The following is a 23,801-nucleotide window of genomic DNA, read 5'->3' as shown; positions in this document are numbered from 1 at the left end:
CGTGGTTAAAGCGTGTTGAACAGTTTGCCAGTCGTGCTTATTTTGCGGAAATTGTTTAAAGGCTAGTTAAAATACTACAGAATACCAAATTGTAAGTCAGAATCCATTATTATACAACCTGTAATTTCATTAAAATATAAAATTAGCTTTTAGCTTATCAATTGCTGAAAAGAGGGTGTTTTTCATCTAACATAACCTAGTCACAGACAACGCCGTGACAGTCATTTTTGTCATTTTTGTCATTTTTGTCATTTTTGTCATTTTTGTCATTTTTGTCATTTTTGTCATTTTTGTCATTTTTGTCATTTTTGTCATTTTTGTCATTTTTGTCATTTTTGTCATTTTTGTCATTTTTGTCATTTTTGTCATTTTTGTCATTTTTGTCATTTTTGTCATTTTTGTCATTTTTGTCATTTTTGTCATTTTTGTCAATTTTGTCAATTTTGTCAATTTTGTCATTTTTGTCATTTGTGCTCGGTGCTCCTGTCTTTTTTTTAATCCGTTACATATCATAGCTATAATAATTATAATATAAGAAATAAATAATTTCAAAATTTTAATTTTGATTGCCATTTTTACGAAAACATTTATAAAACACAACAGGTAAATTAATTCAGTGCAGATTTGGCAACCCTATCCGTTTCGATGACGTCTTCCGCATCAAAACGAATAAGAAAAAGAACGTGTGCAGTGAGGGCGATCATCGGAAGCAGTTCAAAATGTTGTTTTTCGCTACGAAATACACAAAAATTTCGTGAAAAACTATTCAAAAGCTCGAAATCAAGTAAGTTTTGTACCGCTTGTAGTAATTTTCCATAGAATTGTAGCCGATTTAAGGTGTTTTCGTCGAAAACAAAACCACTCCGATTAGGTCTTCTTTGCTGCTGCACTTTTTTTTTCGCTGCATCAGCCGATTTCGACGATGATGAGAAGCTGTAAAGTTGGAAGATATTTTTTTCTATGCACAGTTTGGTACCTACGGATTTTCATTCATTATTTTTGCAACCATCTGCTATTATGTAGTTTCATTCGGTTACCTGTCCGCCTTCGGCTGGCATTGATGGGGCGAATGCTTGCCTGTAATGGGAAATCAAACTTTTGCGGGGACCTTTTTTTGTCGTAGTTAATTCCGTATTTCGATACACGACGAACGTGAAATAAAAAGAACAAGAAAAGAGTGTCGTGCTCAATTTGAATCCATTACCTAGGTAGATTTGTTTATGTTCAAGATTCTGGATAACGGAACGATTTATTTGCAAACGGACGTCGCTTGTCGGAAATAGACTGATGACGTCATAGCGTTGACTGAAAGGAATTTTATTTGCATATTATACAGATATTTATACTTACTCTTCTTTTTAGCTTGTGATGGCCAATCGGAACGAAGTGGAGATGGAGAAACAGTTCCTGGCTGACCTTGAAAAGGCCAAAGCTCTAAGTCTGGAAACGCTTGAATTGGAAAAAATTCGCCAACAACGCTACTCGCATCCGGAATCAGGCAACTATTCCGAATCGAGGACCCTCGAAGACTACAAAACCTATCTGCAGCGCAAGATTCAATTGCATCAAACATCTCCGTCTGGCAACGCTAATAACTCGAATAATGGCAATCTTTCGCCGCAACTTTTCACTGCTCCAGCAGGAGGCGATCAAACAACAGCCCCAATAAGGCGGATCAGTGACATTCGCAATCCTGGCTTAGGCCAACAAACTAAAGCCAAAGATGAGGCCGATCTAATTTCGTTCAATGCTCCTCCACCGGCTCCCAATCCGAAAGACGAGGCGCACAGTAATCTGAAGGAATTGGTAGATCAAATGCATCGGTAAGTAGTGCATCTCGTTTGATTTTGCACCCTTCATTTGAAAAAATATTATTCTTACTTTTTTCTTGTTACAGCATGAATGCTCAAAATCAATATGAAACAGCGTACAAAACACAACGCAGTTTAAGCATGTCATCTGCGTCATCAAACTTCGGTGTGTACAGCCCAGCATATTTGCAGCAACAAGTTGTGCGAAATGGAAATCCTTCCGCAATGCAGCTGGTTCCGTATAACAAACAAGAAGCACCGAAACCTCTTACGCCGGATGAATTAAATCGCTTGTACAACATGCCAACCTACGGGGCTGCTCCAAGGCCAGGATTCATCGCTCAACCTCAATACGGTCCCGTCAATTATCCTCAGCTGCCAGCCGGATTGAATCCTCCCAATGTCATGTCCCAAAGTTTCACCAATCTTCAAGGTTTTCCTCAACCTCCCCCAGCCGTGCCGGCTTCTCAATCTACCAATTTAGCCACCAAATCTCCTCAGCCGTTTGGCACCATAACTAGCATGACCTCTTCAGCTAATCCCGTCGCTAATCCCGAGTCCGCTCTAGTGCACGTCCCCAAATCCATAAATCCGAAGCTGAATTTATCGAATCGTTCGGCATCACAACCACAGTCTCCCTTTCCGCCAGCCCTCGCCATTCCCGGCCCCTCCAATAACAATCCTTTCTCGCGTAATTCGGTTGGGTCGACCGGAGGCGGAAGCAGCAATAACAACAATCCCGAGGTAGTTTTGCGTCCCAAAAGTGATCCTCCGGGAGGTGGAAGTTCACGATCCGGCACCGGTGAGGATAATCTGATCGATTTCGGTTTCGAAGATAACTCTCGCGTATCGGTATTGGAAGCGTTTGACCCGCTTCTTTGCGGCAATCGGAGCAGCTCTGGAAGTGGGGCCAGCGAGGACGATAAAGGTAAAAATTTCGCTCGTAGGGCTCGATGGTAGTTTTTTTTTCTATTTGACTTGTTTTACGTAAATAGTGCTAGTGATGCACAGCATCTCAAAATCATTTTATGCAATTAGAAAACATGTAGGTTTAAACTTTTGAGCGGAAAAGGCAGTTTGCACCTTTTTTCATCAAGAAAAACGAAATCATATTGATGGTCATACTGTGCCTTAAAATTTTGCCAAAAGAAAAACAGTGGAAATCAGTTCCGTAAATTTTTGAAATCTCACACTCAACCACAGTGTTTTTTTTACTATACTGTTTCATCCAGAAGTGCCTCCAAATAAATCGTGGTGCATGTGAATTGTTATCTGAGCAATATCAGATAAATGTTATCAGCGCACCACGATTGTGATACGAATATTCGTCATCGTAGGCTATTGGTAACGTTGATGTCGAATTGAAGCTTCACTTGTAAGCCATCTTCGCGAAGTGTTTACTTTTAGTAGAATTACATTTTCAATTTTTGTGGATTCGAATATTTTTAGTAGCTCGAAATATGATAATAGATTGTAAAGTAGAATTAACGACCTCAACTCTTGTATTGCTAGGAAATATAAAAATCAATAAACAGCGCAACGTATTTGTACTTTATAGTGCAGTATTATAACATCGAACCAAGTTTAGTTTTACTTGTCACCTTTTTTCGGTTCGTTTTAACATGTTTTTTTGTTTTTTGTTGCGCAACGATATTTTCTTTCTTGTAAGTAGTTAGTAAGAATATTATTACTTTTCTCATATGTTAAATATATTTTCCAGTATGTGTGAACTTTCAGCACATAATTTAAGCAAAAAAATACGTTCAACCAAACTGGAAAATATAGGAACGGTGTTTCTTATAGATGTTTTTTGTTCTGCTTCGCTTTTTCTGTCCCTATAGATGATACAGCGTCGACTTACTACGAAGACTACGACCCATTCGACTACATCTACAGTGGGGGAACGCAATATTCGGACCCGGTGTATGAGGCCGTGAACAGATCGGACAAGACGCCTCTGTCGCCGAACAGCAACGGTTCGGGTCCGCCAGCAATCGGTTGGAATGTGTCCAGTGCCTATGGCTTTGGGGAACCGTTGGACGCAATGGAAGCGGAAGGAGATGGCACACCCCCACCGTTGCCGCCTCGAAATTCCGACCTGTATCAACCGATGAGTGGTGGCATTGCGGCTGTTCGACCCAAGGAGGAAAGCAACTATGAAGTCATGCAACGACAGGTGCTGGGCGAGCGACGATCTGCCCCGGTTAAGCTGTACGAGAATGTGGTTGTCCGAAAGAGCTACGACAAAGAGCTTATTGCCTTCTACAACTTGGTAAAACAGATAAGAGGTCTGCGGAATATATACAAAACAGAAAAGGAATCGATTTAACTATGATATTTCGATTTACAGCCAACTATCGCTATGATCAATCGGACACAAACGTAGGTCATGTGGTGGCTTCGGAGTTTGACAACCACTATCCGGAAGGAACCAGTATTAAACTACTCGTGCATCCGTCGTTGGATTGCTTTAGTTCTTACGATAGTCAGAACAAGGGACAAATCGACGGCTACGGGCCTCCAATTCCATTTACCTGTGATAGTAAGATACTTACACATGTACAACAGACATTCGCTCATTTATGCTTTATTTCACTTTTAGTTACTACTACGGTTGAGCACGTGATTGCCCAAGTTTACTGTGCACTGGAAGGACAAGTTTCGAACAGTGTTGGTGATTTCGTTCTAAAAGCGATTGGCATTCAGGAAATTCTGAGCTCCCGGTCCAGGCTTAATCAGTTGCAATGTGTGCACAACAGCATCAAATTGGAGCACGACGTTCAGCTGGGATTCATTCCAAAAACCCCTCGAATAATGCAGACCATTGCTAGAACGGCCCAAGATGACATTCGAGATGCCGAATTAAAACTGGAACATATCCTGCCAAAGGAAGCAACTTCTTCAATCAGTTACGATGATTTGATGATTTTGCTGGAGACTTTGGAGGCGGAAATCGAAAAGTTACAATCAACTGCCGACGACAGTAGTCCGCACAGCATACTTAGCTGTTCGGGAGTGATCCAGGCCGTAAAGGCCGTTTGCAACATGTTGGGTCAGTTTGATACACTGGAAATCAGTAAGGCGATAGACGATCTGAAATTGTGCTGTGACAGCGGCCAAACTGTCTACAGCTACAACGATTCATCCGATTACAGCAATGGCAGTTTGAGCATTCTTTCGGAAAGTGGTGACTACGCTGAGGTGAAGCTTCGGCCAAGAACAATAAGTCAACAAATTCGATATCGATGCAATGAAGTACGAAATTCTATTCAAACACTATTGCAGATTTATTCTCATGCATTTAGAGTAAACTTCTGTGTCAATACACCCGAGTGGAACACTAATCCGATTTCGATCAGCAGCATTTCGCAATGCGTAATGGTTAACGTGATGTGCTTGCATCGTCCGCAAGTCCACTGGAAGCACGACGAGTACAATTTGGGTGTTCAAATTTATCATGGGGCTCGATTTATCAGTGAAGCTGTGGTCACTCAATGTTCCAATGAACTAACTGGAATTTATCCGCGTTTAAAATTCAATTCTTGGATGATGTTTCGGAATTCCGTTTGCACTTTGCCCAGAGAAGCGAGGTTAATATTTGTATTGTACGGTGTTACTCGTGAACCCGTTGAAGGAGATAAGCAGGATGGTTCAACTTCCGGTGCAGATGAAGCAGTCCAAGCAGGAAAAGTTACCAAATATGAACTTGGTTGGTCCGCTATTCAGTTTTTCGATTTTGAGAGAAAAATGATACAAGGATGTTACCTTTTGCCGCTTTGGCCTCCAACCGCAGAAAAATACTTTGGACCGGCTCCAGCCAAAGGAACGCATCCTCTTGGCTCGGCTTATCCGATGCTGGGAATCGAAATCCCCAGCTATGGAGGTTCTGTTGTGTTTCCCGAAAGTATCAAAAACCTCCCACCTTGGGCAAAGCTAGATTTCAACAGCTTGGATCGGAACTTGCAACAGGAATTGATTGATACTGCCGAGCAAGGTTATTCTGCTGATAAGCTCGAAAAACGAGAAGTTCTTTGGGAGAAGCGTCATTATCTTCATAGTTTTCCTCACGCCTTACCGAAGATTCTGCATGCTGCTCATAGTTGGGACTATGCTTGTCTAGCCGATCTTCATGCCTTACTGAAATCCTGGTCTACGCTGAATCCAGTACAAGCTCTCGAACTACTTCTTCCTCGCTATCCGGATTTGGAAGTGCGTCGACAAGCTGTCGAGTGGATATCACATATGCCCAACGATGAAATCGTTGATTTTCTTCCACAACTTCTTCAAGCTCTAAAACATGACACTTATGAAGCTTCTCCATTGGCACAAATGCTTTTGCAAAAATCGTTAGAATCCCCAAGAATAGCTCATCACCTGTATTGGCTTCTACTGCACAGTTTACCAGGAGAAGCTCCACAAAACATGATCGACATGGGTCAACTGGATGCAACTTTAGTGAATCAAGCTCGCTATCATCGTCGAAATCAACTTATGCTACGAGCTCTTATGGCTACCTGTGGTGAAAAACTTACGGCCAGATTCTTATCCCAAAACATGATGTGTAAGAAACTAGGCGAAGTGGCTCAAAGTGTTAAGATGGCCAAGGAATCGCATCGCTTGCAAACTCTCAAACAAGGGCTCGAATCAGTCAACCAAATTCTTATTGACAGTCCAACAGTTCTGCCTCTGGGCCCGGGGAATGAAGTAACCGGTATAGTGGTTCGGAGCTGCAACTATTTCAACTCGAATACGTTGCCTTTAAAGGTAAACTTTTCCGGACCGGATCGTGTTATTATTCCGGCCATTTTCAAGAGTGGTGACGACCTACAACAGGACATGTTGACTATTCAGATGGTGCGAATCATGGACAAACTTTGGCTCCGAGAAGGACTCGATTTGAAAATGGTCACCTTCAATTGTGTTCCCACGAGCTACAAAAAGGGCATGATCGAACTGGTTTCCGATTCGGAAACGTTGCGCAAAATCCAAGTTGAGTGGGGTCTGACGGGGTCGTTCAAGGATAAATCGATCGCTGAATGGTTGGCCAAACAGAACCCTAGTCAGTTAGAATACCAAAGGGCGGTGGAAAATTTTACACGATCATGTGCGGGCTATTCGGTGGCCACCTATATTCTCGGTATTTGTGATAGGCATAATGATAACATTATGCTCAAAACTTCGGGACACTTGTTCCATATAGATTTCGGTAAATTCCTCGGGGATGCACAAATGTTTGGTAATTTCAAAAGGTATGTAGGAGGAATGTAAATGAAGAAATGTAAAATGTCTAAAACATATTAATTCTAATGGAATCTTTTTTATTTACAGAGATCGCACACCATTCGTGCTTACGTCGGATATGGCGTACGTTATCAATGGAGGTGATCGACCGTCAGCAAAGTTCCACAAATTTGTAGATCTATGCTGTACCGCATTTAACATTGTTCGCAAGCATGGCGATTTGATACTACACATGTTTGCACTGATGACAACTTCCGGCATTCCGGGTGTGACGGTTGAGGCGGTGAATTATGTACGCAACGCGCTGCTTCCCGGGCAGTCCAATCCGGAAGCAGCGGCATCATTCGCCAAGATGATTCACATCTCTCTCAAATCGTGGTTCACGCAGTTCAACTTCTTCCTGCACAACATTGCGCAGATGAAGTTTTCGGCGGAAACCGACGACGGCGAGCTGTTGAGTTTTGTGCCGAGAGTTTACACGTGAGTAACATCAAACTAAAAACAATGCGTTTTAATGATATTTTTACAAATATCTTCTTTTTTCGGATTTCAGAATGGCCCAAGATGGAAGACTGAAATCGGTAACCGTCCATGGTTTCCAGAAGCGGTACGATTTGGAAAAGTACTACACTTACATACTGAAGGTGACCCGCCAGAATCAACCGGATCCTGCCTACCTGTTCCGTTCATACAAAGAATTTTGCGAGTTTCATCAAAAGCTCTGCATTCACTTTCCGCTTGCGAAACTACATAGGTGAGTAACGTTTCACTGTTTTTTTTACTGATATTTGCAAGAACTAGGATGTATCGAAAAGAATTTTATCATCGAATTTCAAAATCCGACCTTGTATTACCCTTTGTCGAATTTTAGCTTAAACGGACTTAATTAAGCGCTTAAATTTTTAATTTTTCAACCTTTTAAATTAAACTAAAAACTCAAACTAATTGTGAAATGAAAATTGAAAACACTTTGCGATTTAAAAGTCATTTAATGGTTTATTTTGAGGCAAACTACTAAGCCGATGCTTCTGAACCCCCAAAGTCACTAGTATGTGAAGCGCGATTGCTCGCCCCTAACGTCAAGAATCCGTCGCGCTGAGTTCGTTGAGTGTTTCGCATTCCTCTCAGCGTTTTGGGAGCATCTTCCAGCAGCTCCCGGGGGTTCGTTTGTGGCGAGACCTTCCTTGGTGCTGCCGTCTTCAGGCTAACCGGCACGTTTTGCAAGATCTGTGGATCAACCTGAGCAGCTAGTGTGTGATTGATGCTGGAACGATGCTTAAAAACACGGTTCCAAGTGTCATCATCATCTTCGTCGTCGTCTGTGTTATCTTCTTCTGTATCTTTAGGTTTAGTTACAGGGACCGGTTCCTGTTTTCGAATCGATCTTGGTGGCGGTGTAGGAATCTCTTCGAATTTAATGATCGCTTGCTCTTGTCGTTGTTCTGGTTGCTGTTGAGGAGGCATCGGAGCTCGTTTTTTCAAAATGGACTTGATGGGTTTGGGCTCTATGGATTGTTCCTGAACGATCTTTGACAGTTCCGGTATCGCTGGGTCGATTCGCACTGGTTCTTCGTACTCGACACTGTTCGAATCCAAATCGATCAATGGGTTGTCGCTGCTGAATTCAGGTGGCCGAGGTTCGAAAATATCATCAATTGAAGAAGTACGAGAAATGTTTACCGGAGGATTTAGTTCAGTTTCGTCCATTGAAGAAATCGCTTCACGAGGTTTGGATTGCACCCTCATGAATATATCGTCGAATGACTCAGTTTCAGCCGACGATATTGAACTTTTAGGAGGTTGTTCATCAATTTGTGAATTGACTTTTGACGTAGAAGCCAGGCCTGAAAATTACGAAAATTCTGAACAACCTTTTTCTAGAATATAATGAATTCTGCTTACCATTAACTTTTTGAAGAATTTCGTTGAAAAATTCGGGTTGTTGTCGTAACAGATCATCACTGTTTGGATCTTTAAGTTTTTCGATTGAAAAGGTGGGCTTTTCTTCAAGAGATGTTTCGGAAGAAAATTCCTGTGTATTTCGCAGAGGTGCATTGTAATTGATACCAGTTGTACGTGGTGCTGGTGAAACAATCGGACTCCTAGCAGTACTTGGCACGACCTCATTAAGCACTTCAATCGACGACGTTTCCAATCGGCTGATTGGAGAAGTAAGATCTATCGATTCCTGTTGTAGATTAGGCGTTGATTTTGTTTTAGGCAATCCTCGATTGGCTGGTAGTTTAGGAGGGGAATATGAGGGTTCTGGCGGGGTACGAATAGCAGCTTCTCGATCGGGGTTTTTCGATGAATACGTTATCTTATCTGTTGTGTCATTGATGACGGTCTTTGATTGTTTCTCTACATTTGATTTTGTCAACTTGGATGTAGCCGTCGCAGTTGATTTTGTGATAGCTGTGTAGAATAAAAAACGTTTTTAACATATTACTAACGTTAATGTGAAAACAACAACAAATTAATACCTGGTTTATCAACCGGTGGAGGTGAAAAATAGGATGACCTACTGCTTGGTTCTACGTAATCTTCACAGTTGACACTTCGTCGATAAACTCCGATAACGGTGACACCCGAGTTTTGCTACGTAGAATAGATAAACAAGCATTTAGATTCTTCTTCCTAGAGGATAGGGCGAAGTGACTCACCTCCTTTCGTCTGTTATTGCGTTCCGGTGCTGACGGGATTCCCTCGAAGGTGATTCGTCTCCGGAACCATTTAAGCTTTAATCCCATGCTTTGAGGTAGTTTTTCCTGTTATTTCACCAGCTTTGTGATTTCCTTCAGCTGAGACTGGCAATATCCATCTGCTACCCAACTAATTAGAGGAAAGTGATTGGATTGCTGAACCTAAAATAAAAAATTGTTGCTGAATGTGTTCCCCGTTCGATTGTGACTGGTGGTACTTTTGACATTGTCAAGTGTTTTACACGGTCCCCCGATATCTCTTATCTGTTCGATAGCGCGTTCCTACCGCCATCCATCGCCACCTCCAATCGACGACGACCGGATGGTCCATGGAGGAAGGCTCTTTGAATAGGTAGGTACCTAATCGGACAGTTTTTGTTGATTAATAGGCTCGTTGAATTCCAATACAACCCTTTCGACGGTGCGCTGCGTTGTGATTTTTTTTTTCATTTGTAGTGGTAGAAGTCCAGTTGTTTTCTGGATTTAGCCAGGGTTCTCGATATGATAAGGGTAGGTGCCTACATATATGAGATTCAATTACCTAATTATTATATTGCAATTGAGGAAATGTTTAGGAGCGCTGGCTATTGTAAATTTTTTATCGACAATGTGTTGAGTTTCGTTTAACAATTGCAGAATAGTGACGTCGGGTTCTTTTTAAGGAAAAGGTGAAGTTAAGAGGACCAGACAGTTGAAACCGATATTTTTTTATAGGCGAAATAAAACCTAATTTACTATGCGACCAGAACGAAAAGAAATAAGAACAAGAATGATTGCAATTTTGGAAAAATTCATGATGTTTATATCAAAATTCGATCACTTGTCTGATTTGGTTAGCAAAATCATCGAATAGCCAGTAACTTGTTCGTTGAATAAACTCATAAATTATGATAAAATCTAGAATAAGTTTTGAATAGGTCGTATGAGCCACTCGACATGTTTTTAGAAAATAGATGTTGAAGATCCGAATCACTTTTTCAGTTTTCATTTTATGAGTGCTGGTCTAATTCGTCTACTAATTATTTGCAAGTCAATTTTAAATTAGGCGCAAAACATGCTGATGTATTCGAAATTTGCGTAAATAAAGTTCTAATGCATGAAAATGTACTTACGTTCTAATGTATTTCTCATTTGGCACAAACGATCAACTCAAATCTGCAGTAATTCATTCGGAGTTGATCGTAGAAAAGCTTTAGACATTAATCCTATTCATTATATACGTGGGAATTATCTTTCAAGGAAACCTAGAATTATTGCTATTTGGAGTGACCATTTGGAAACCACTCTTATATCTGCTGAATTGGTTTCAAAGACGGGTGTGACTGAGAGTCAAATAAAAAAAAATACAGTGCATAGGTTGCAAGCCAAACAAACAGTGATTGTATTAATCCTGTTGAGTACATTAATTTCTGGATCCCTGGCTCGAATTATTCTCAGAGAGAATCTGCTCTGAATAGCAAATCTCAACGAACGGAGTTTTCCAATTTTACTGAAAGTTGTTAGGTACACGCTTATCTCTTTAGATATTGATGAAACTGAGATTCGAAAATTAACAACGTAACTTGGATTTTAAGATAATCGAAAACATGTTAGAAGAACATGCATGTATAGTATTATATGTAAAGTATTACAATAAGATAGCAATTATTCTCAATTCATATCAATAATAGACTAAATCATCTCTTCTGCCTCGTTTTAAAATTCGCGTTGATCTTCGTATAGAGCAACTTTTTCTCCCTCTTCGGTTAGGGAGTTTGTCCAGGCTCTCTTGTCTCATCTACAAGCTCGTTTGATTGCCTATCAAGTTTATTGGTGTCATTTCATAAGTTTGTATGTTTATTATCCGTAGATAAGCTATGCCATTGAACTGATACGTATTGAATTGATAATTTCCGGAAGAAAATTTGAAAGCGATCATTATATTATCACTATGTCCATATAAACACAAACACAATCTTCTCTTGGCAGCCTCCCATCCGGCATCCATGTGGGTCGATCAAACGTGAAAACCGTTGCCGAGCGTCGTCTTCCGGAGATCCGCCAGTTTCTGATCTCGCTCTTCAACTCGGCTGATGAAATAGCACATTCCGATTTAGTTTACACCTTCTTCCATCCACTGCTGCGTGACCAACAGGAAGCGGATATTCACGCAGCCAAAGTTAAAGGTTAGTGCTCTTGTTAACGTGTTCGAATTTATTGAGAAAATAACTTGTCAACTTGTTGTTTTAGGGAACCGAGCAATTGTAGACGAATACGAGCAGCCCCGTGGAGAGATCAAGTTCTCGCTGCAGTACCACCGTGATACGTTGATCGTTATGATTCAGCACGCTCGTTCACTACCGGCCACGGCTAGCAATCCTGAGCCAAATACCTACGTGAAGGTCTACCTCCGACCAGATCAGCACAAAGCAACGAAGCGCAAAACCAAGGTTGTGCGTAAAAATTGCAATCCAAGTTTTATGGAAACGGTAATATTTAAGTACAGTTTTATTTCGAAATGGCACAATTTAATGTTTTTTTTATCACCATTGCAGCTTGAATATCGACTTCCTTTGGATTACATCCAGAGAAAGACGCTCGAAGTGACAGTCTGGTCCCACGATCCTCTGCAAGAAAATGCATTCCTCGGAGGTTTTCGTCTACCACTGGCCGATCACGATCTACGGAACGAAATCAACGAATGGTTCCCCCTCAGCTATCTGACCAGGGCATAAAATGTAAGGGAAGAAGATATGTGTCAAACACAGCAAACTATTCATCCAAACATGTATTTTGTATTTTTTTTAACTATTCGTTGGAAGTTTTTTTTTTAATTATAATTATTTACATAGAAAAAAGAACTATAGTGTGTTTAACTAGGGCTTCTTTACATTCGTCATGTCTAGCGATAGTTGTGGTTGTCTTCGTTTAACGTGAAACAAGAGTGAAGCTTGGAATGAAGCAAAGAATTTATTTATATTTACTAAAAAGGTATTTTCTTACACTAAAGAATGTACTCTCACAGTTATGAGCGAGATAATGAACATTTGTATAACAGCGTTAAAAAAAATCCCAAATTAGTTTCATTCAACCGATAAAACTTAAAATTTGAAAGAACATTCATTTTTGTTGTTGCTTGCAATATTGTTTATTTTCATACTTTTTTTTAAAGTTTTTTCAGATGCCTATTAATTTTTCCATTATTAACATCGGGTTAAAATTTTAAGACACGTTTCTTCTTTTTCTTATTGTTTTGAACCTTTTCCGGTCCCGGAAGCACAACCTCTCCTTTTATCCAGCGATGAAACAAACTTGTCTGGGGAAGATCCTCAAAATCCTCATATCGGACACTAGGTTGTCTAATGCTCGGCGGTGGATTCTCAACAAAAGACGCAAAGTCGATCGGAACTGCACCCTTGCAGGACTGACGCAATTGTTCGACATATACTAACCTAGCGGCCATCATTTGTTTGAATCGCTGGTTCCATTGAAGTTCCCTTTGCATTTCTGCAGCCAATTTGCGCTCGAATTGCCACTCTCGCATGTACTCACGTCGAAGTCGGGCCCGTCTCGATCGTTGATTAGGGGTAGAGCGACCTCTTTTCGATGAACAACGACATTTCGGTATTGCGAACTTACTCAGAACTGCATGGTAATCAGGGATAAGACACCTTTTACGTGGCCGACCACCGTTGGTTTTCATCTTTCGTCTGGAGCAAACTACGTTGAGTTGTTCTTGGTTAGGTCTGGAGATCCCCATTTTTAAACAATGTCTTCACACAATCAATAAGTTTTATCACAGTTATAAAATGATAATATAAAGTAAGCTAAGTCAAGTCGAAGAAATGATTATAGTCCTTGTGGTCTTTGTACTTCGAGATTTTATGAGTGAAAGTTCAACGATGAAGCACAAACAATAGATCTCTATTTATTATGTGGGTAAATAACAGAGATGCCAGATCATATGAAAATTGAACAGATTTCAATAACATTTGTGATACTCTTATTGAGTATCGTTTGTTTTGTTCTAAAATTCTCATATTTTTTCTTATCTGATCGTATTTCTTTGTTTCTAAAGAATATTCTACAATCCTTGATTTTTTTGGGGAACAAGAAAAAGAGTTTCCATAAGTTTTCTTTTATGCTTTTCTCTGATTATTTTTTTCATTTTCTATTTTTCATGTTTTGATGTAGGAGCATGCATCTCGTTATAATACTGCAGGTCTGTTGATGACCATTCAAAGCACAAAAAAGCCTTGCAAACTGAATACGATGACTTCAACAACAACACCGGAGAATAAAATGAAGTTTTCACAACTATAGATCAGCAGCAATCAACAGGTGGAGATGGATTCGGTTCAATTGGTAAGTTCAGCCCTTGTATTTTTTTTATTATCAATCAAATGCATAAGTACCAATTGGATTTGTGGGAAGTTTCTAAAATATTTTACTAGAAAACGCATAAATCGTCAAGATCTGGTATTTTTAAAAATATATAAAAAACGGCTAAAATAACTAAAATTAAAAAAAAAATCATAAATAGATTAAAAAGGTAAGAAATTACAAAAAGGAGAGAAATGAAAAAAAAAATAACAATATAAAAAATCCAATTAAAGAAGAAAATAATAAAATGGACGGAAATATCATAAATTACATAATTGACTAAAATTTTAAAAATGACCTGCATAACAAAAATAAATAAAATGATGAAAATGTTAAAAATTAAAAAAAAAAAATAAAGTGACAAAAATGACAAAAAAGCACAAATGATACAATGAACACAAATAACAAAATTTCAAAACCCTCAGAAATTACAAAAAATTCAAAAATATCTTTAATGAGAAAAACTACTCAATTGACACCAACGACAAAATAATGAAAATTTCATAAAAAGCATGACAAAAATTTAAAAAAAAGTTAAAGTTTTAAAAACTTGACAAAAATGATAAAAATAAACATTCGAAAATGACAAAAAAATTATAAATACATATTGATGACAAAACAATAATAATTAAATAATGGACAAAAATGACATAATCAAATAAGTAACAAAAAATGACAAATACAACGAGAATGGCAATAATTACAATTCCTGTATGTGTTTTTGTTTTTCATTAAAAAAAAACAGATGATAAATATGAAAAAAAAATCACGAAAACTACAAAAATGATAAAGTTACCAAAAATGAAAAAATTACAAAACTTGCAAAAGGCTTAAATGGTTAAAATGATAAAATGACAAAATTGACTGTAAGGACTAAAATGACAAAAAGAAGGAGAGTGACAAGAATGACAAAAATTCAAAATATGACAGAATGGCAGGAATCACAATACAGACAACTGCGAAAAAAAATTAATTTCAAACTTGACAAAAAGAATAATAAATATCAAAACATACAAAAATTATTAAAATGATAAATATTTCATAAATTACATAAATTACAAAAAATTACATATGTGATAAAAATCAAAAATAACAAAAACTTCAAAAATACTAAAAATGCAAAAATTACATAAAAAGACAAAGTTTACAGATGTGACTAAAATGATAGAAATGACAAAATCGAAATAGTGATAAACTTTTTAAAACGAAAAAAGGGCAAATAAAATTACATGAATTAAAGAATTAGCAATAATAACAAAAATCTTAAAAATAACGAAATCGACAAAAATTGCCAAAATAATAATAATTTCAAATATGACATGATTTACAAAAATACAAAAAGGACAAAAAAGTCAAAAATGATAAATACGTTTTACAAAAAGTGCGAAATAAACAAAATAATGAACAAAATTAAATGAAAATTTTAAATGAAAGATGACAAAAGTGGTAAAAAATGACATAACTGACAAAAAAGGCAGATATGACCGACGACAGACGAAAATGACAAAAAATATAACTAAGTATGATGAAAAAGATAAAAATAACTTAAATAACAATATGAAAAAAAAAAAATGACAAAAATGTAAAGAAAAATATGACAGAAATAAAAAAAACACGACAGAATATACCGACAGAATGATAGAGAAAAGAGTTAAAAAATGAGAAACCCAGAAAATCTCAAAAATTGAAATTTCAATAACCACTCGACAAAAATTACACAAAAGACAAAAGCCACAAAAATGCCAAATTGGAAAAAAATCACAAAACATAGATAAAACACGAATATAATAAAAACGACAAAAATAACATCGTATGACGAAAATGTTGACAAAAATTACAAAAAGTATGAAAATGCCAAAACGTACTTTTATTTTTGAGCAAAAATCCTAGAAGAAAGTATGACTTAGACACTTTTATTTGCTTCGAAAAAATGTTTTCCTTTGGATATAAAATTTTTTTGATACAAAATATCAAATATTTTGATTCAAAATCTCATATCCTTTGCATCTATAGCATTTTTGTTTTATGCCATAACATTTTCCTTTATTTCCAAGTTATTTTAATTTTAATTTGAAACTATTTATTCTTTGATCGAATTATTTTCATACGTATCTACAAAAATTCCGTACCAAAAATAGTTTTATTTTTTACTTGCTGATCCCGTACGAATTCCGTTTCGCGTTTAACTTAGAATGTCAATTGCCATGCATTCTTCAGATGCATTTCCAAATGCATTGTTAAGCAATAATTGAAAAAATTTTGAACTCGTTATACGGGACTTTTTCTGATATTTTCGTCTCGATGCGATACAAACTCACGTAGTTATTGCAAAAACAAATTCAACAGTTTATATGGAAGACCTCCTTTTTTGTCGTTTGATACAAATATTGAAATCAGAAGTGACCGTCCCAACTCCCGTTTCTAAATTTAGACTCAATCGTTGCTTAAAAACGTAATTATTGGCAAAAGGTTAAACCCCTTTCGGTGGCCTCCTTCACAAACTTTGATATCTGAATTCGATTGCCCTTCCCTCAAAACCACCGTGTGTAAATTTTCAAACCGACCCATTGCATAGTAACGTCAATATCGCAAAAAAACAGTGAATAATTATGGACGACCCCTTCGGCCGACCCATGACCCAAATAAGGGGCCGTTCACATACCACGTGGACAACTTAGGGGGGGGAGGGGGGGTATGGAAATGTCCACGCTTGTCCACGTAGAGGGGGGTAGGGGTTTGGGTCATGTCCACGTGGACATACTTACTTTCAAAACATTTTCTAAAGTCGAATAAATATTAAGATGTTCAAATAAAAATCTTAAAATTGTTTCCAGTTTTAGTTTAAACAATTAGTAGCTACTTGAAAGCATGTGATGAATATGATAATTTAGAAATTTAAAATTTTTAATATTATTTCATATCAGGAAATTCTTATTCGGTTTTTTTCAAAATCAGCCATTCCAAGAACAAAAAGGCTTAAAGTGGTTTTTTCTAACTGTCAAAACATAGGTATTTAAAAAAAAAACTATTTAAATCTGTCCACGTGGACATCCGGGGAGGGGGGTAGAGGTTTGCCAAATGTCCACGCTTGTCCACGGAGGGGGAGGAGGGGGTCAAAAATCTCATTTTTCTGTCCACGTGGTATCTGAACGGCCCCTAATTGGAATGAATAATTCGTCCTTAATAACTCCTATGTGCAAATTTGCATCTATAATAACGTCAATATAACGAAAATATTGAAAAGTTTATATGGACGACCCCTTTTTCCGGCCCCTTACACTGAATTTGATACATGAAATCGATTGCACGCCATTCAAAACTCTCGTGTACCAATTTCCACCTCAATCCGATGTGTAATAACGTCAATATCGCAAAAATAACACAGTTAATGTGAACGACCCCTTTGGCTGGCCTCTTACACAAAATTTGATACAGGCAATCGATTTTCATCTGAATCCGATGTATAATAATGTCAATATCACAGAAATATTGAGAAGGTAATATGGACGACTCCTTTTGCCGACCCCCGACCCAAAATTCAATACCTGAATTCAATTTCCCATCACTTTAAACTCTCATGTGGAAATTTTCAACACAATCCGACGAAATATTGCGAAAACAATATTTGTCTTATGTATAAACGACCCCCTTCAGAAGGGGTCATCCAAAAATCTGAAAACATTTTTCATCATTCCTGGTTCTAATGAGCATCCGTGCCAAATTTCAGGCTAGTCATGCTGTGGCTCTATAATTCAGTTGACTTCATCGAGTTGAATTTGCTGCCAGATTCTACGGCAGAAAATCCTCATCGTGCCCCGTTCAATGATGGCGCTCTATACGCCCCGAGTCAAAAAGTTAAAGTAAAAACGCGTTTGAAAATTGATTGTTGTGAAAAATAAAAAAAATCATGATTTCTAAAATTGAGGAACAAAGTGTACATCATGTTGTAGTCTGCACTTTATAGATCAAGATGATTTAACGATCACAAGAGCTTATTTTCTGGTGCTAAAAAATTTTATTTTCTTCATTTGAGAACCTAGTTTTTTTCAAATATTTTTGTAAAGATGATAAGAAGATTTCTTTTTTGCTGAAAAATTAATACTACCAAACGGTTCCGCATAAAAATTTATTTGAGAAAATTCGTACTTTTGTGGAAAAGAGGAGTGCTTACTATGCCCCGTGTGCTCATTATGCCCTTATCTCTCCTACATTTATCCGAATTTTGTTTACATTAAGTTAAAATATTTTCTTTCGTTTCTGTAGCTTTTTTTTAAATGAAAGATATAAGATTTAGATTCGAAGAACACTCGAACCTTGATTCAAAAATGTATTTTTTTTATTCATTATATTAGTAGTACCACTTTTCTCTGCATGTAAATGACAAAAAATAACAAAAGTGGCATATAAGACAATGGCATAATGACAAAAATTACGTTAATAACATAAATGACGTTAATGACAAGACAATAACGACCAAAATGACAATATTACAAAAATTACATAAAAGATAAAAAAAATTAACGGGTGAATGACAAAAATTACAAAAGTTATAAAAAGTGGGAAAATGACAAAGTTTTCAAACATCACAATGCTGAAATGACAAAAATAAGGATAAAATCACAAAGATGATGAATACTTTCTGTTATCGTGAAACACACTGTCCCCGTTAGTTGAAAGTGTTGTCAATTTCTGACTCTGACTGTACCAAAACTTGGCCATCCCCTTCGCTCATATTGCACAGAACGGGTCCCAGAGCAGGTTAGCAATAGGTAAACAAAACGTACCGGTTCGATTGCCGGGGGGTTCATTCATTCCGGCCGCTCTCCGTCCGGCACTCACTCTCTGCGCGCAGGGACCGATGAACCTGGAAATTTATGCGATGGACTTTCCGGCCGACCACCCCACAACAACATGTGTTTCGGAAAGCTTTCCATGTGCTAGCGCGTTTGGTTGGTCATACTTCTAATGCTCTAGAAAAGAAAAAAAAGCACAAATCACTCAGCGGGAAAATTCCGTGGGTGGGTTGAGTTCTGATCTTAGCAAAGTTTGTTGAAGCGCTATCTGTTCCTTCTTTTGAATTATGAATGTTATGATAACGGAAGTTAACAAACATGAAACTTGAGATTTGTTTTTTTTTGTAATTTTTGTTCCTTACATTGACAGTCCTTGCGATAAAATACTTGTTGAACTAAATTTTATTCTAAGAAACTTATGTATGATATGTTTGTTTGTTTATTTTATTTAACGACCATTTAACGTATGAAATGTAAATATGTGCTGCTTAGATTGGAATTGAATTTCCTCGATTGCTTCGATTTGTCGTATATAATTTTGGCTTTACCTACTTGGACCACATTGGGATCTCCTTTACAGTCATCCACTAGATTTGCCCACTGCAGAACAATGTCAAGGTAAGAAATTGCGCTTCCAGACATTTCGATTTTGGTTCTGCGAACCATCTCAATCGATGGGTGGTCATCAGATCACATTTGGGATTTCCATAGCGTTTGTCAATTGTGTATAGCAACAGCTCAATCACTTCAGGGCCAGCACCGGGACAATAGAATGTTTTCAATCGCTTGTCGTCGTCAGTCAGAACCATTCGAAAACGGTTCCCATTCACAAGCGTTGTGCTTTTACGTTTAGGACTGTTGCTGCAAGTGAAAGGCCACCAAACCAAATCTAATGACCAACAGCGGCCAAATCAATCGTTCGAAAAGAAAGAGAGCGAATGAGCAGAGGGAGCAAAATTCCTGACTAGCAGCACTGCCAGCCAACCGCCTGTTGCTTTCTGCTCGCCGGCTGGAAATTCAAGCTTCGATGTGGGACGTTCATTTCTTGCGCGTCGCTCACTAACGCCGCACACGCTTACTGAGTTTATCCTGAGCGTTTTCCACAAGTAGTATACTACAGCAACAATCTCCCTTGCCCAACGAGAGGCCTCCAGAAAAAGTTCCGTCCGTTCGTTCGTCTGTTCCGATCCATCCATCGGTTTCTGAGTGGTGCTGCTGCTTGTGTGACTCAAAGAAACCAACCAGCCAAGTTTTCTTCTCGCGTATCGCGTCGCAACCACCTAAGCCAGAAAGGCAAGACAGACTCGATTTTAGTCCAAGTTTGAAAGTTGGAGCACTTAGTAGTACTTCTTCTATAGTGTAGTAGCGAGCGAGTAAGCGTGGCAGTATTCCGGCGGAATTTGGGCCCGGAAGCTTGAAAAGTGCCGGTGAAAGCGTTCTTGTCATTTGTCGTTGGCAGGTTTGCTGTTCTGTTGTACCGAGAAAAATTTGTATGCAAGTGTGGTTAAGCGGAAAAAGCTACAAATTTGGTGTGTCTAGAACGTGTTCGGTGTTAAACCTGAAGAAGACAGCCTACTGAGACTAACCGTAGTGTGGTGGTTCGTTTGGATTTTCAAAGTTAGGGGGATTTGACGGACATCACCTGGCAGATTTTTAACAACCTTCGAGGCGTCTAAAGAACGGCAGAATATGTATGTGTTCGGTGTTCGGGTGCCTCGCGCTGTTGTGTGTAATTAATTTTCTTCCCTGCTGCTGAGCTTCAGTGGTGGGTGCTGGGTAGTTCATTAAACTTTTATTCAATTTTTCCGTGCAAGTGTTGGCGTCGGCTATTGTTTTGCTTCGTTCATGGAAAGATCACTGGAGATTGAATCAAGATACCACACCATCATCAACTGCATGTTGTTGAATCATCCATCGGACAGGTTTTTATTATTGTGATAAATTGTGATTGTGGATGAAACTGCAATACAAGCGAAAATCAAAACGCTCACGGGAAAGTACCGGTTCGAGTGCATTTGTGAAAACAAACGGTCTCTACGAGGCAAAAGTAATCAATTAGGACCGAGAGAAAAAAACAAGCAATTGAGCACGTGCTTAGTAGATTGGAGCATAGCAACCGATGGACATTCGTGCGTGATTTTCACATCAGCCTGCTTCCCTCATCAAAGGAGGCGTTTTCGAAAAACGTCACTACACTGTTCTCAATCAACCGGGACCATATCAACAAGTGGTTGCTTCGATGACACGCTGAGAATTTCGTTAGCAACATTACACGCGAGTATATCGATAGCGTGCTTTCTTGAATGAAAGAGCACGCCGAGACGAAGAAAAGAACGATTTAAATCGGGCGGATTTATGCCGCGCTACCGTTTTCGGGATAACTTAAACCGACTGATGCCTTACCAATTATGAAGTACTACGCTACACGCTTCAGAAAGCAGACCATCATCTGTATGTAACAACACGAAGTGCGGCGATTTAATACACACCAACCAAAAAAAATATAAAGAAAAGAAAATAAAGCAAAGTGAAGGAAAAATAGTAAAACGTAAAGAAAATAATTAGAGTTAATTAGTGGTGGTTTAGTTTTATTTTCCACACTTCATTTTGAAAGTAAGTTTGGATTTTTCTTCCCAAGCGAGACGTACCGAATTCGTTCACCGTACTCTCGCGAGGCGCGTGGAAACAACCAGCTTATCGAAAACCGAAGAAAAGTGGTATCGAGATAATAAGGAGAGAGAAAAGAAAAAAAAAAACGAGTGCCTAAAACAAGGGAGAAAACTGCCCCCCAATCGAGACCGGCGGCAGGCAACAAGTGTTGTGCCTAGTTAACTAGAGCTAGTGGATTCGTAATTCGGAAAACAAAACGACAAACGGAGTAGAAGTGACAGAAGCAGACTGAAGTAGATTCCCCTACTAGTAGTTTCCTCAACACCGGTCCGCGAAAAAGAAGAAAAAAAAGGTTGCATTCCACCCACCCCGGCCTAGCTAAGCTAAGATTGATCGATTTTAATCTTTCCTTCTCCCTTCGAGTGGGTGGATACCAGAAACGGCAGCAAGCTGGAGTACCTAAACATGGATTTCGACGACGGGGACCTGAAGGAGCTTTGGGAGGCAGATTTCGATGCGGTAAGTTTGCCTTCTGTTTCGCAGTGTGTGTCCTTGGAGAGAATTTCGCTTGTCGCCGTCGTCGCGCCATTTGCCCTGGCATGAACGACCTCATTTGCAACGTAACCATATGGATGCTGATTTGTGCTCTCGGAGTGCAGTTTTCAATGTTTTGTGAGGGTTTGCCGTATCTGGAAATATACTAAGCATATTTTTCCATTTTTCGGAGATGATTTGATCAATTAAAAGAAATTTTGTAAACTTACGATACTAAAAAGATTTAAAAATTAATTATAGGTAGTAAAAATGTTAATGCTCTTTTTCTTTAAAAATAAAATCCAAATTTTCCCGTTCAGAAGCCGGTTTTCTCAAACGATTTTCCGAAATGAAAATGGGTTTTTAGAACAAAAGCCATTTTAAATAACTACACACCTGTAGATATCTGTCAATAAACCAGATAATTTCTCCATTAAACCGTTGTTAATATGTTAATGTTAATGATTTTCTTCATGGGAGCTATGTTGGATATGAACTCGAAAATGAAAACCAAATTTCTTCAGGTTTAAGCTGATTTTTTTTCTTCAAACTTTTATTATGAGGAACATGATTGAAGATCTTAAAACCTTCCATAGAACCATCCTATTTATGATTCAGTTATCCATGAAGCACTCAAAAATCTCCTGTAGACATCAAAGTTTCCTTCACGATGGACGAATTGGACAATGTTTAAAAATGGAGATAAACAAGACGTTCGGAATTACAGAGGCGTTACCTCATTCTGTGCATATTCTTAGCTCATTGCTATACTCATATCAAGGACAATTCTTACAAATGTCAAAACATACATATCATTAGACCCAGGACGCTCGACAACTACGAATCTTCTGCCGTTTACTTCGACCTGCCTGAAAGCGATTGAGGATTGGTTTCAGATCGACACTTACCCGATCAGGAGGGAAAAACAAAATTATATCAAAATGAGATATTTTGATACTTATTTTTTTCTATCTAAATGAGTTATAATACAGTACTCGTAGGATGTTAAAATATCTTAAATTATATCAAAAAATCTATACGATCATAGCTAAATTATATCAGTTTTTGATATGCTCCTATCAAGATTATATCTCGTTCAGATAGCATAGTTTGATATTGGACAGAACAAATTATATCAAAATTATAATTTTTCAAGATCTGAGTGCTTCGAGAAAATTTTCTAGTGGAAGGTCAATAAACCACATTATTTTATAAAACCATGCCCCATTCATGGTTTCCCAAAAATTTGATTCAATTTTATGAACCTGTTGTAATGTAATGTTAATGTAAGGTTTGAGCCGTTGACTTCGATGTCCGTGTTTCAGAAAAAGTTGTACGTATATCAAAATAAGATATAATCAATTTATTTTAGGACAATCCGAAAAAAATCTTGATCATTGAATATAAGCTCAACCCCATTCAAGTTTGTCAATCAGAATAAGATATAATTCAAATTGGAAAAACTTAAAATCTAAAATTTAGAGTACTTAATTATAACTGAATCAGATGTAAATATCTTGGTGAGATATGTTTGAGTTATTATTTTGATATGCTCTCCTGATCGGGTACAGATCTGAAACCCGCATTTGATATAGTAAATAATCGATTTTTACTAGCCAAACTACAACGACTGAAATTTTAATTCTTGTTGACTAAAATCCTACCTAACAGATAGTAAAATGACTGTTAAATCAGGCAGCTGTGATTCCAGCGAATTTGCCAACTTTCTGGAGGCCCACAAGGCAGCA

At 38.1% G+C, this 23,801-nt stretch overlaps 3 protein-coding genes across 4 annotated transcripts in view; 2 read left to right on the top strand and 1 right to left on the bottom strand.

The window, feature by feature from the left end:
* The first annotated feature begins 663 nt into the window (after positions 1 to 663).
* On the top strand, positions 664 to 12,788 carry LOC129745393 (phosphatidylinositol 4-phosphate 3-kinase C2 domain-containing subunit beta). Its single transcript, XM_055738450.1, has 11 exons — positions 664 to 784; positions 1,363 to 1,823; positions 1,898 to 2,739; positions 3,653 to 4,099; positions 4,162 to 4,353; positions 4,414 to 7,060; positions 7,140 to 7,532; positions 7,606 to 7,806; positions 11,723 to 11,919; positions 11,984 to 12,222; positions 12,289 to 12,788. Exons 2-11 carry the CDS (start codon positions 1,369 to 1,371, stop codon positions 12,466 to 12,468), a joined length of 5,793 nt encoding a protein of 1,930 aa, XP_055594425.1. The 5' UTR covers positions 664 to 784; positions 1,363 to 1,368; the 3' UTR covers positions 12,469 to 12,788.
* On the bottom strand, positions 8,031 to 10,109 carry LOC129745394 (neurofilament heavy polypeptide-like). Its single transcript, XM_055738451.1, has 5 exons — positions 9,973 to 10,109; positions 9,716 to 9,916; positions 9,536 to 9,650; positions 8,955 to 9,467; positions 8,031 to 8,896 (listed from the first exon to the last, which is right to left on the bottom strand). The coding sequence occupies exons 2-5, from the start codon at positions 9,800 to 9,802 to the stop codon at positions 8,067 to 8,069; spliced, it is 1,545 nt and encodes a 514-aa protein (XP_055594426.1). The 5' UTR covers positions 9,803 to 9,916; positions 9,973 to 10,109; the 3' UTR covers positions 8,031 to 8,066.
* A 1,173-nt stretch (positions 12,789 to 13,961) lies between the features above and the next one.
* LOC129744763 (cyclic AMP response element-binding protein A) overlaps positions 13,962 to 23,801 on the top strand; it is a 219,023-nt gene continuing 209,183 nt past the window's right edge. Inside the window, exon 1 of one of the 2 annotated variants that reach the window (XM_055737460.1) lies at positions 13,962 to 14,098. In XM_055737460.1, coding sequence (XP_055593435.1) covers positions 14,081 to 14,098 — 18 coding nt within the window. In that variant the 5' untranslated portion in view covers positions 13,962 to 14,080. Of the gene's footprint in view, positions 14,099 to 19,943; positions 22,039 to 23,801 lie in introns of those variants that run through there. The other variant, XM_055737459.1, reaches the window with a different exon arrangement.

Source organism: Uranotaenia lowii, chromosome 2 (genome assembly GCF_029784155.1).
Source record: "Uranotaenia lowii strain MFRU-FL chromosome 2, ASM2978415v1, whole genome shotgun sequence".
Taxonomy (NCBI): Eukaryota; Metazoa; Arthropoda; class Insecta; order Diptera; family Culicidae; genus Uranotaenia; species Uranotaenia lowii.
The sequence above is the reverse complement of the archived record's forward strand: the minus strand, read 5'-3'. Positions and strand labels throughout refer to the sequence as shown.